This window comes from Zootoca vivipara, chromosome 7 (assembly GCF_965207765.1).
Source record: "Zootoca vivipara chromosome 7, rZooViv2.hap1.1, whole genome shotgun sequence".
Taxonomy (NCBI): Eukaryota; Metazoa; Chordata; class Lepidosauria; order Squamata; family Lacertidae; genus Zootoca; species Zootoca vivipara.
In genome coordinates, this window is record NC_142590.1 from 93,300,609 (window position 1) to 93,313,991 (window position 13,383).

Here is a 13,383-nt window from a genome sequence, read left to right on the forward strand (position 1 = left end):
GTTGCTGTATAAATGACAATATTAGTCACATAATAGTGAAAGGCGTTTATGGTTTAATACCCCCCTGGAGCCCATAGCCGGGAGAGCGACTCTCTGCAGGGGCCCAGAGCGGTCGTTGCATTGACGTTTTATGGATTTCCGCCCTGAAATACTGAACGGAGCTTGCTGTTTCTGCTCGCTGCCAAAGGAGCCAAAGCAATCACGAGGGATCATGGGCAGTGTCACAAAACAGAAACGCTCTCTGGCCGTTGAGAAAAGCGAAGAAGTTTTATTGTGAAGAGAGAGAGAGAGACACCATGAGCGTAGAATATCACCCACAATCCAGCACTCAAAGCTTAACAAGCACCTAAATTGTACCAGTCATTGTGGGACAGGAAACCTTAGTTGGCACCTGTCTATCTCAGGAGACAATGGAGAAGTGTGCCTTTGGGCATGAAGCTGAACAGGTGCTTTTGAATAAGGTCATTTGAAAACTGCGTATCAAACTATTGTTTTCTCCCTCTGGGGAGATTTCTCTGATTCACAGAGTTGAGTGGTGAAGGTCATACATCAGGCTGCAGGTGGAGGCTTGCATGTTTGAATGCCCCCCCCCCATTTTTTTTGCCTCCCACCCTGCACACAGAAATGCAGCATGCCAAGAAGAAGCCTATACTGAACTCTTCATTTCAATCTGCTAGCTTTCTATGTCTAGGGAGATGCTCTGTTTCCATAGGAGAGCTCTAAGATGTGAGATCTTTCACCTGCAGTCTGGAGTAATTGAGCTACCTGGTCTTCTGTGTTTTACGCTTCTGCTCCTTTTGCAGCCTAACACAGAGAAGCACATTCAGACCCGGACTCGTGCTAAAATTCAGCATGGGTTTGCAAGGCCACTCTTACCTTTCTCATATTATTTTCTGTATCCATCTTTTCCGTTAATGGAAAACACCCAAGGCCTAACCACTTGCAGAGTATGGAAAGGCTCCTGCCTCCTATTTGAGAGTGTCCTGCTACTAGCATCTAGCATTTGTGCAAATCACCCTCAACTTGACCCCAGGCTTGAAACAAAGTGCAAAATGAAATTATTATTATTATTATTATTATTATTATTATTATTATTATTATTAGAATTTATATACTGCCCTATACCCAGGGGTCTCAGGGCGGTTCACAGTTAGGAAAATAAAGGATAAGATAGGTATAGGTTCTTCTTTCTCGCTAAGACATCCCTCTTGCCTTCCTGCTGCAGCCGAAACCAGGTGGAATGTCTTCGGAGGCGAGGTCCCCTTGGCCATCTCACACACACAATACCAGCATCCCCTGCAGATGTTGGAAAAGCAAAGAGTTTAGCTCATTGTCTCCCAGAAATAAATGGGGATTGTATTAGGACAGGCCTACATACCCTTGCCGACAAAGGTCTGTATAGTTAAAGCTATGGTTTTCCCAGTAGTGATGTATGGAAGTGAGAGCTGGACCATAAAGAAGGCTGATCGCTGAAGAATTGATGCTTTTGAATTATGGTGCTGGAGGAGACTCTTGAGAGTCCCATGGACTGCAAAAAGATCAAACCTATCCATTCTGAAGGAAATCAACCCTGAGTGCTCACTGGAAGGACAGATCCTGAAGCTGAGGCTCCAATACTTTGGCCACCTCATGAGAAGAGAAGACTCCCTGGAAAAGACCCTGATGTTGGGAAAGATTGAGGGCACAAGGAGAAGGGGACGACAGAGGACGAGATGGTTGGACAGTGTTCTCGAAGCTACGAACATGAGTCTGACCAAACTGCGGGAGGCAGTGCAAGACAGGAGTGCCTGGCGTGCTCTGGTCCATGGGGTCACGAAGAGTTGGACACGACTAAATGACTAAACAACAACAACATAATTTAGGAAGAAGCTGAGTGCTGGAGGAAGCTCTAAGCAGCGAAGAGTAGAAGATCTAGGAGTCTTCCTGCCTCTGCATTCCAGCCCATTGAAACTAGGGATGGAAGAATCTGTCCATTTCAATTTCTCTCCATTTTTCTTTTTTTCCAATCAGCTATCCACATCAGTTTGTAATTTTATTTAAAGTCCTCCTGCTGGGAATTTCTGGGAATCACAGCAGGGGAGAGTTCTCTTGTGCTTGGATCCTGCTGGCTGGTGTGTTGGCCGCTGTGAGAACAGGCTGCTGGACTAGATAGGCCACTGGCCTGATCCAGCAGCCTTTACTACTACTACTACTACTACTACTACTACTACTACTACTACGGTACTACTAATTTATTTATATCCTGCCCATCTGGCTGGGTTTTCCCAGCCACTCTGGGTGGCTCTCAACAGAATTAGTGATAATAATAATTTTTTAAAAAATTGACAAAACATCAAACATTAAAAACTTCCCTAAACAGGATCGCCTTCAGATGTCTTCTAAAAGTCATACAAAATAAAAAATATCCTTCAGTAGCACCTTAAAGACCAACTAAGTTTATATTTTGGTATGAGCTTTCGTGTGCATGCACACGAAAGCTCATACCAAAATATAAACTTAGTTGGTCTTTAAGGTGCTACTGAAGGAATTTTTTTATTTTGCTTCGACTCAGACCAACACGGCTACCTACCTGTAACTAAAAGTCATACAGTTATTTATTTCCTTGACATCTGAAGGGAAGGTGTTCCACAGGGCAGGCGCCACCACCAAGAAAGCCCTCTGCCTGGTTCCTTGTAACCTTGCTTCTCACAGTGAGGGAACCGCCAGAAGGCCTTCAGAGCTGGACCTCAGCGTCTGGGCTGAATGATGAGGGTGGAGATGTTCCTTCAGGTATACTGGACCGAGGCTGTTTAGGGCTTTAGAGGTCAGCACCAACACTTTGAATTATGCTTGGAAATGTACTGGGAGCCAATGTTGGTCTTTCAATGTTATATGGTCTCGGCAGCCACTTCCAGTCACCAGTCTGGCTGCCGTATTCTGGATTAGTTGTAGTTTCCGGGTCACCTTTGAATGTAGCCCCACGTAGAGCACATTGCAGTAGTCCAAGCAGGAGATAACTAGAGCATGCACTACTCTGGTAAGACAGTCCGCAAGCAGGTAGGGTCTCAGCCTGCGTACCAGATGGAGCTGATAGACAGCTGCCCTGGATACAGAATTGACCTGCGCCTCCATGGACAGCTGTGAGTCCAAAATGACTCCCAGGCTGCGCACCTGGTCCTTCAGGGGCACAGTTACCCTATTCGGGACCAGTGAGTCCCCCACCCACCCCTCTTTCCCCCAAAACAGTACTTCTGTCTTGTCAGAATTCAACCTCAATCTGTTAACCTCAATCTTATGTCATTATGGGATATGCATCACCATCCGGAGCCACTAGTTCTTACTCATAGTTTACCACAGCTAGAGCTGAATCAGGGCTACACTGTAGAGAATAGGGTCCATTAGGGAAGTTACATATAAGGACTATTGCTCCTGGAAAACAGATGATCTGGCTGGTCCAGGAGTCCTAGCATGTGGAAATTCATGGAAAAGCATCTTATGTGTGGGATTTGCTAATGGGGAGAACATGGAGCAGAGAGCCCAGACAAGTTTGGATGCGTGGCTGGAAGGAAGGTACCACGGCGGACTTACCTGCGTACAATGAATCACCGGATAATTCCAGTGAATGTGCACCACTGGAGGCAGTGGGATCCCGACATCCAGGCACTCTGAAAAAAGCAACCAGAATAAGCACAACAGCAAAGAAGAGCAGAGTGGAGCATTTTCTTTTGGTCATGTCTGAGCCATAGTCTAGACCAGCATTCCCAAAACCTTTCATTGGCCTAGACAAGTCAAACCGCTGCATTAGCAACACCGAAGTGGTCTCCCCGGGGCACAAGCCTGGGCAGTGTCTCCGGAGGTCCTGGGCTGCTCACACAACAAGACCCCCCTCTCAGCCCCACAGATGTGGTCTAAAGGCATTTGGCACCAGCTGGGCTGCAGGAGTTGCCGGAAGGAGGCGTACAAGGCGCCGTCTAACTCCATGTACAAAGAAACGCACCAACAAAAGTGGAGAATCTAAACACTCTTATGCATCGGTGTTGCAGTTGTGGCTCCATGAACATGGGAAGGTTGAGATCGGTATTAGAGCTTATCCATACTTCGTCTTGTCCTGCTGCTTTCTCCAAGGAAAACTGCTCTTTAGTGCTCCATCAGAGCAAACAGCTATTTGAATTTTCTCCAGATTGCCATTTGCTCTGATTTACAGTGGGGTTTCCCTGTAAAAGGAGCAGGACAGGGAAAGCCACTTGGACCCATTCTTTCTAGGCACAGCACATGTGGAAGTGTGAGAGGGCTTTTCATATATAGAGGGTGTGTCAGAGATGGGACTTGAGCTGCCTTACCATTGACTTGTGGCACAAACGTCTCTTGTACAAGCAACTTGATCAACTCCACGAGGACAGAGACCTGTAAGACAGAACAGTGAGTGGAGGCAGTGATCCAGGAATCCAACTGGCAGAGGATGTATGCGCCATCACAAGGGGGATTCAGACTGGATCCGGCTCAAGAGGGGCATTTTAACCGAGGTGCGAGGGCTGGGGCGGTTTGCTTTCTATCAGTGCAAATGTCCCCCTCAACAACTGCATCTTGTGAGATGAGTTGATTGATCCCCATGGAGGGTTTAAGTCTTGGATGGTTCGCAACGCCTCCAAAATCAACACCTCTCCAGGAAATATGATCTAGAGAAGATTGTGTCCATTGCCTGGCAGCAAAAAAGGGTCTCCACTGGAATTCATTCAGGATCCTTTCCATTTGCATCTATAGGTCAGGCTGTTGAAGGACACTGTCAAGGGAACTCCATGCACACGGCAGATAGTTAACACTTTACTGCCAAAGATAAACGCTTAGCAGTCGCTTCTATGGCTCCGAACACCCACCCACCCACACCACTTTAGCATTTAGGCAGCTAGTCCCAGGTTTGCACTCTCTGGAGCATTTGCAGCAACAGTGGACCGCTCCCCCTGCAGCAGTTTATGTACCTCCCCCCAACAGGCTGTGCGCACCCAGCCAGAGACTACGCCTGTGTGGAAACTTCCTTTGCTCTTCCCTCTTCAGTCCCCTCCTGGTTCTGGGATACTGTGGTGTAGGAGAGGGAGGGGAAGCACCTGGCCCTTTGCTTGCCTGATTTGCTTCCTCCTCCTCTTCTGACCCAGTCTGTGCTCCACCTTCTGGCTCTGAAGCTTCCCCTGCCTCAGACTCTTGTCTCCTGGCTGGTACACTTCCCTACAAATCACTGGCCCCCTCTCCTGAGTCAGACTCCTGCCCCCATTTCCCCCCCCCCATCCATAAACACTGACTGCTCCAGCTCTCTGTTTTGCCTGGCTTCCCATAGCCAAGATGAAGCTTCTAGGGCATGGGTAGGCAAACTAAGGCCCGGGGGCCGGATCCAGCCCAATTGCCTTCTAAATCTGGCCCGCGGACGGTCCGGGAATCAGCATGTTTTTACATGAGTAGAATGTGTCCTTTTATTTAAAATGCATCTCTGGGTTATTTGTGGGGCATAGGAATTCGTTCATTTTTTTCTCTTCAAAATATAGCCCACCCCCCCACAAGGTCTGAGGGACAGTGGACTGGCCCCCTGCTGAAAAAGTTTGCTGACCCCTGTTCTAGGGGGTCCCCTATTTAAGCATATGTTCATGTCTCATAGAATCATAGAATAGAATCATAGAATCATCGAGTTGGAAGAGACCACAAGGGTCATCCAGTCCAACCCCCTGCCAAGCAGGAAACACCATCAAAGCATTCTTGACATATGCCTGTCAAGCCTCTGCTTAAAGACCTCCAAAGAAGGAGACTCCACCACACTCCTTGGCAGCAAATTCCACTGCCGAACAGCTCTTACTGTCAGGAAGTTCTTCCTAATGTTTAGGTGAAATCTTCTTTCTTGAAGTTTGAATCCATTGCTCCGTGTCCGCTTCTCTGGAGCAGCAGAAAACAACCTTTCACTCTCTTCTATATGACATCCTTCTCTTCTCCAGGCTAAACATACCCAGCTCCCTAAGCCGTTCCTCATAAAGCATTGTTTCCAGGCCTTTGACCATTTTGGTTGCCCTCTTCTGGACACGTTCCAGCTTGTCAGTATCTCAGATCGTTCTGTCTCTCTGTCTAGCTAGCTGTGTCTCTATTTCTGCTACTTTAATACTGTAACCTCTTCTTGTCCCTGTGGAAGGTGCAATCAAGGTGTCAAATCAATTCAGTCAATCACTAAATGAAAATGAGCTTACGTCAACAGGTCCAACTTGGGAGGAAACCAGGAGCAGCTCAAGACTGTGGAAAGAAGCAATTGTACATAAGGGTCAAGAGAGGAGCCAGTTACATCCTAAAAGAAAGGACTGACCTGACAATTCACATCATGCTGCCTCCCAAGACTGGCAAAAAAGGGAACTGCTGGATGCCGAACCACACAGGCAAGGAAGGCTCTTTATCCCAATAGGCCAGAGTGAATCAGGTGACATCCCTTAAGCAGGGGCATTCCGAGGGGGGGGGGAGGGGGCGGTCCGCCCTGGGTGCCATTCCAAAGGGTGTGTGTGTGTGTGACAAAATGCCGACCCCCTATCGGTGGTGCACCCTGAGCGAGCACCACGCCCCGGAACACGCGCCACACCCCCTGGGGTGCACACCATGCCCCCTGGGACAAGCGCTGCTCCGGGTAACAAGAACAAGAACAAGAACAACAACAACAACAACAACAACAACAACAATTTATTATTTATACCCCGCCCATCTGGCCGGGTCTCCCCAGCCACTCTGGGCGGCTTCCAACCGAAGAATAAAATACAACAATCTATTAAACATTAAAAGCCTCCCTGAACAGGGCTGCCTTCAGATGTCTTCTAAAAGTCTGGTAGTTGTTTTCCTTTTTGACATCTGTTGGGAGGGCGTTCCACAGGGCAGGCGCCACCACTGAGAAGGCCCTCTGCCTGGTTCCCTGCAACTTGGCTTCTCGCAACGAGGGAACCGCCAGAAGGCCCTCGGTGCTGGACCTCAGTGTCTGGGCAGAATGATGGAGGTGGAGACACTCCTTCAGGTATACTGGACCGAGGCCATTTAGGGCTTTAAAGGTCAGCACCAACACTTTGAATTGTGCTCGGAAACGTACTGGGAGCCAATGTAGATCTTTCAAGACCGGTGTTATATGGTCTGGGCGGCCGCTCCCAGTCACCAGTCTAGCTGCCGCATTCTGGATTAGTTGTAGTTTCCGAGTCACCTTCAAAGGTAGCCCCATGTAGAGCGCATTGCAGTAGTCCAAGCGAGAGATAACTAGAGCATGCACCACTCTGGCGAGACAGTCTGCAGGCAGGTAGGGTACCAGAGCAGGTTGCTTCGCCTCTGCCCTTGCACCTTATAAAGGCTTCTTGGTTCCAGGCCAAGTCTGGACAAGACTGTTGGGCTTCCTTCACTCCAAGCTCAACTGCACAGCAGCAGGGTCCGACTGCAGCCAACGGGAGCTATAGCACAAAAGATCTGGAGGGCACCAGGTTGGGGGAGGCTGCTCAATAACATCCCCCAAGTTGCAAGGAAGTCGACCCCTGCTCTGCTTAGACTCCCCGAGACTAAGCGGTCATGCAACAGTGAGGCAAAGGTACCTGGTCAGTTTCGTAGTGAAGAACAGTCTGCCGCCGACAACAGAGGCATGGACACTCAGTTTTAAGTTCTGCAATCAGACAAGGGGGGGGGACACATCTCAGATGGCGGGGGTGTGGAGACTGGAAAAGTCCTCCCTCCCTGCCATTCACTGGACTTGAAAGCCAAGCCATGCAGAAAACCCTTTATTCCAGCACTTACAGCCCTCAGGACGAAGAGCCCAACCAGGGACCCGGACGGACCTTTCGCCAACAAGGCAATCTCGACGGAAAGCTGAAGGACGGCTCTCTTGGGCTCCAGGATAATCCTCCGGATTCCGACCAAAGAGATGGTGATTTTCAGTGGCGCCTTCAGAGGACACTTGGGGCACTGTGAAGCGGGTGGGGCACAAAGGATATTTTCGATGCATTTCTCTCTCCTGCTTTTAATGTATCTGTGCGGGGCTTATTATCTGTTTGTTAGGCTGTAAGCTGCTTTACGTTGCCCTGGGCAAGAAAAAGCAATGGACAAATTGGACAAACAAACAAAAATAAAATATGCCTGCACGTGGACATGGGCTTGTGGTGAGTCACTGGGGCATCCCATCAAAGGATCTTTCCCCAAGGTCCCACAGACCTGCAGCCGGTGGAGGCTGGTTCATTGAGGCCCCACAAACCTCAGCCTGTCCCCACTTGCCTGCCTCCTTAACTTACAAGCACTCCAAGGCAGGGTTTCCCAAACTTGGGTTTCCAGCAGCTTTGGACTACAATTCCCATCATCCCTGACCACTGGTCCTGCTAGCTAGGGATGATGGGAGTTGTAGTCCAACAACAGCTGGAGACCCGCGTTTGGGGATGCAACTGTTGGTCAGGTTCCTGCTCTTCCTTAGCCTCAGCAGAACTCAGCTGGGAAAAGGAAGATGGGGGCATTGGCTCTGCTTGTCTTTGGCTCTGGCTCCCCCTACTGTTGGCCTCCTGGCCTCCTGCCTGCTAGTCCCAAGTTGCACCAACCACAGCTGCCCGCAGCAATGCTTTCCCTTTTGTTTTTAGATGCCCGGCCAAAGACTTGTCTGCTTCAACAAGCCTTTGATATTTTTTGCTGGGGGCTTTCTGCACATTTTCTACCCCCGTCCCTACTGCTTGCGACAGGGCCGTGCCCTTTATGAACTCCTCTGCAGTTTTCTAAATCAATGTTTTTGTTGGAATTTTGCCTGCTAAGGGTGATTTGACGCCGCCTTGCTTTGCTGCGCTCCAATACAGGTTTTTTTTGTTTTTCCTTCAGTGGTTTTTATCGCTATCCTTATCCGAGGTGTGGCTTTTGAAGATAAAACAAGGCATGCATGTCTTAAAAGCAAACATCCGCTCACCTTTTGATGTGATAGAAGAGATGCAACGACCGTCGTCAGCTCGCTGGCACCGGAGAACTGTTGGCACAAAATGGCGTTGCGTTGAAAATGGCAGATCTTTTTAAAAGCTTAATTTAAATTAAGTGGGCCATTATTGCACTGCAAAGACCCCCTCAGTTTGACCCTCCAGCATGCAAGGTAGTTCATGGGGTGTTCTGATGTGTCAGAATGCCCTTCCCTAAGGACATAGCAGAAGGCAGCGGCGCTGAATCCATTTTGCTTTCTGCAATGAAGGGTGACACGAGGCCTCTCCTTTTTCTTTTATACCCAGCCACCCGATGGCGGAAAGTGTTTAACTGTGTTGAGATGTTTTAACTATAATGTTGTAGCATCGGCCTGTTTGCATCCCTGGGCTCCTTTGGTGGAAGGGAGGGATATGAATTTAGTGAATAAAAAAATGAAATCTTTATAAAAAAAGCTACTACCGGTACACTGTCAACTGAAATGTGCATAAACATTGGCAACAGGATAGATAAGCGTCCGCTACTAAAAATGTTTAAAATAACCTTTGTTTAAAAAACCAGAAGCATTAGGAATTTTAGGTACCGACATCCCAAAAGATCAGAAAACAATTTTTATGTATGGGACAACAGCCGCTCGGATGCTACTAGCCTAGAGATGGAAAGAAGGCAAATTCCCTACCAGAGAGGAATGGCAAGTTAAGCTGATGGACTATGCCGAAATGGCAAAGCTGACTGGAAAACTCAGGAACCAAGAGGACAAAAACTTTTAAAAAGAATGGGGAAAATTTATAAGTTATTTAAGAGACCACTGCAAGCAGATGGGAACATTAGCAGAATTTTAATCTCACTTGTAATGTAACAAATACCATGGATAATATGGATTGACATAGAATATAGATTATGGAATAATATGCAGTTGTAAATGTTGATAATAAGACCCATGGAAGAGAGGGGGGTGTTGCGAGATTCAGAGTAATCTATATGGACTGTTATAATTTTGTATTTGTAAAATCAAATAAAAATGATTTTAAAAAGAAAGGGAAAGTAAGTGCCCTCTTCTGCACCCAAGGGCAAAAGGCTAGCTGGGCGTTGCGGTCACATGACCCACACAGCTCTGTCCAGGCCCTGGTGTTCAGCAGCTGCCGCCCGAGGCAGCTGCCCCGTTCTGCCTCCACCTGCAAATTTTGATGAGCCAAGCGGAGACATTTGCGACATGCAACGGTTCCCTTCTACCTGATGCGCCACCACTCACCACTTCCGGGGTGGAAATGAACTCTTGCACCCGGATCTGGAGCAGAACCATGAGAATGGCGTCCAGGCTGGCCTGAGACATCCCTAGGCAGAAACCATGGTGATGCAAGGCAGGGAGGGTGACAGGCCCTGTGCCGACAGGGAGGGTAATGACTCGTCCCCCGGTTCGGATGATCATCTGGAAAGCAGTTGGAGAAAGAGCAAAAAAGCACAGCGCGGTTACTCAAAATAATGGTAGCCTTTATCACTCTCCAGCCCACAATCTTGGTCTCTGGGAGTTGGATCCCAGCAATATCTTGACATGTCTAAGAATCTAAGAGCGCAAAAATGCTCCTCTTCATCCCATGTGCTGTTCTGGGGGTTCTCCCAACACTGCACATCAATTGGGGGTGGGGGGAGGGTGCAGGTGAGGAGAGGAAGCCCTGTTGGGCTAGCAGAAGTCCTAGCGCAGGCTAGTGGGATTGAAACTGGCTAGTGGGTTGAAACTGGCCATTGTTGGCTGCCACGGCTAATGGCCACCAACCAAACCGGTACCGTGAATCCTTTAAAAAGAGCCATATTTTTTTTTGCAAGCAGCCAGCGCAACATCCGGTGGCCATGAATATTCCCTAGGTTAATTCTGAGTGGAAGGCAGATCTGCTCTGTCTACGTTTTGTATGGAGATCAGCTTCCTTGCAGGAAGAGAGAGACCCTTACGTTGAATTCCAGCACGGCGTAGCTTGAAGTTATCAATGGCATGCAGGCGAGCTGATATTGCATGGTAGCCACTGTGCCCACTGAGAAAAACACTGCAAGGAATCAAGCACAGCGATGGCGTTACAGTCTCACAAACACACATTGCAGCCAGCAATACCCTATGCTGTCTACAGCATCCTACCGGTAGCTGCTGATAGCCAGGCTGAAGAATGGGGACCTGGCTCTACATCTTGTTCACGAGGAGCCATTTCCTGCTAAGTGCGGGCACCACATACAGACCACGCTTCGGTTGCCTGGCACAAGGGATGCATTTAGCGCATGGCACAGGGAGTGAAGATAAGGAAAGGATCAGTGCGTTCTATCTGGGGACACCTGGACCACTCCAAAGGAGTAGCAAAACATCTCTTTTCGTTGACCTCCAGTTAGAGCCGTAGGGTTGAATGAAGAATCACTGGACGTAACAAACAGTGAAAACAGAGAAACTCTGTTAGGTCCTTGTGTGCCCACGTTTAGCCGGGACGACCCAGCTGGCCATAACAGATTATTATTAACAATAAGAAATTGCTTGGGGGGTTCTTTGGTGGGAATAGATGGAGAAATTTAACAAACTAAACTAACAGCAACGGCAATAATGATTTATTGCTTAATTCCAAAATAGGCTTCTAAGTGGTTTACAAAGTATAAGAACCAGGGTCCCGCAAGATCTGCATATTACTCTACTTAACATTTTGTTTATTGGACCAATATTCAGTGGTTAAGAAGAACAACAGGAGCCTGTGTTTTTATGCTCTTGGGAAACTTTTTCACCCTATTAATAAACCAAGGTGAAAGAACGACCTCTCTGCTCTCATGCAAAGAATACAGTATATGTGGGCAGGGCAGGAACTGGTGTTGCCTCTTGGCACTGAGCCACCGGGAGCAGTTTGTGAAATTATATGTGTTTCCTTTATGCCTGTTTATCTACCATGGCCTTGTAGCTGAATGTATGCATTTAACCAATGCATTTATAAAGCACTGCTACTGCTGCTGCTGTCAATGAAAGTTTATGCTGCCCATAAGCTCTGAGGGCCCAGGAGCCTTTTGTGGCTCCTTTTCTAGAAGAAAGAGACACAAACTCTTTCTTCTAGAAGGAGGCAAGGAGAATGAAGGAGAGAGACGTTTTGGCAGCTAGTCAAAGTAACTCACCGTTGGCAGTGTGTAGAAAATCGACCCTTCCCACGCCGATGACCATTTCCACCACTCTGCACAGCTGAAATGCAAGGCAAGGGATTTAATACAAAGGTGAAGCCTTGGTCTCTCACCTTTGAGCTTGTTTGCTTCTGGGTTCTCTTCAAAATGTCTCCAGGAGTAAGAATTTATGCACTTTGCATTGATCACTGGACCCCACTATTGCTCTGTCCATGGTTCTGTCCTCCCTCTCTGGCCATTTTAACTTGGAATTTAGGCTTGGCGCTTATGCCTTATGGTGAGTTTGGACCTGTGCTACAGTTCACAGGATTATAGGGGCATCATGTCTACCTTGGTAATCTGCGGATATATGTATTATGGTATCCCCAAGACTTATTTAACCCTCTTTCATGGCCGACACACGCCGAGTCCACGGAGCTGCAACTCACCGTCTTGTGGAATGATGCTGTAAGGATGGTCGTTACAATGGGCCTCACTTTTTTCACCAACAAGCTGCAGGAAGAAGCAAGTAAGAAAAGAGGGAAGGAAAGAGTCCGGGATGGAAGCAGCTTGTTATCAGCTCATTCTGAGTGCAAAGCTTATCTTACAGATGCGCAAGACACTCCCAAGAACTGGAGAAGTTGGGTTGCATCTCCCAGCCATGCCTAAGCATGGACCATGCTGGTGGCGCCATATGGGAGAGCTAAGGAGAGGGCTCTGCTCAGTGCAAGCATTTCTGCTCGCCTGATGGAACCACCTCCCCTCTCCTGCTCCCATGTGAGTTCTGGGGGTTCTCCCAACAACCCCGTCAATTGCCAGCAGGGGGGTAGGGATGGGGGTGAAGAGAGGGAGAGGAAGCCCTGTTGCACTAGCCAAAGTCCTAGTGCAGGATCCTGTTAGTGGCTCTCTCAATGGCCAACCAGATGCTTGTGGGCACCTTTCCTCTACTGGTAAGCAAGAAACTAGGATAGCAGCTCCAACCCAACAGATGAGCTGTTTCTGTTCCTTTTCTAAGAATTCCGTGATATACTGCTGTGTTCTCAGTTTCCCCCACATCGTGTTTTTTGCTGGCACCTGCTCTTGTGATTTATTGCCTCCCTGCATGAGGCAGAATTAACCCTGAACCAGTTGAGTTACCAAGGGCTGAAGGAATTGAGAGGAGCATTGGCTGGTTCACGGTTTCCCCCCCATTGCAATTTTTGCATAGCACACACACATCATGATTCATGATATATTGCCAGGTCAAAATTTTTGAAACCGATATCACAATTTGGATTTCAAACTGATTTGGGATGATATATCAATATATTGCCCAGCCCTAATCTCTAGCCATGCTGCCAGGAGAAGCAAATGTCCTTCTTC

General features: G+C 48.1%; 1 protein-coding gene across 2 annotated transcripts in view; it reads right to left on the reverse strand.

Annotated features, from left to right (window-relative positions):
• Positions 1-248: 248 nt before the first annotated feature.
• The window catches only part of LOC118088396 (BPI fold-containing family B member 4-like), a 28,264-nt gene continuing 15,129 nt past the window's right edge, over positions 249-13,383 (reverse strand). For both annotated transcript variants that reach the window (XM_060277402.2, XM_060277401.2), the window contains exons 6-16: positions 12,471-12,534; positions 12,040-12,103; positions 10,855-10,946; positions 10,160-10,336; positions 8,906-8,962; positions 7,762-7,929; positions 7,563-7,630; positions 6,201-6,243; positions 4,320-4,383; positions 3,568-3,644; positions 249-1,296 (exon numbers count right to left, since the gene is read on the reverse strand). In XM_060277402.2, coding sequence (XP_060133385.1) covers positions 1,273-1,296; positions 3,568-3,644; positions 4,320-4,383; positions 6,201-6,243; positions 7,563-7,630; positions 7,762-7,929; positions 8,906-8,962; positions 10,160-10,336; positions 10,855-10,946; positions 12,040-12,103; positions 12,471-12,534 — 898 coding nt within the window. In that variant the 3' untranslated portion in view covers positions 249-1,272. The remainder of the gene's footprint in view (positions 1,297-3,567; positions 3,645-4,319; positions 4,384-6,200; positions 6,244-7,562; positions 7,631-7,761; positions 7,930-8,905; positions 8,963-10,159; positions 10,337-10,854; positions 10,947-12,039; positions 12,104-12,470; positions 12,535-13,383) is intronic.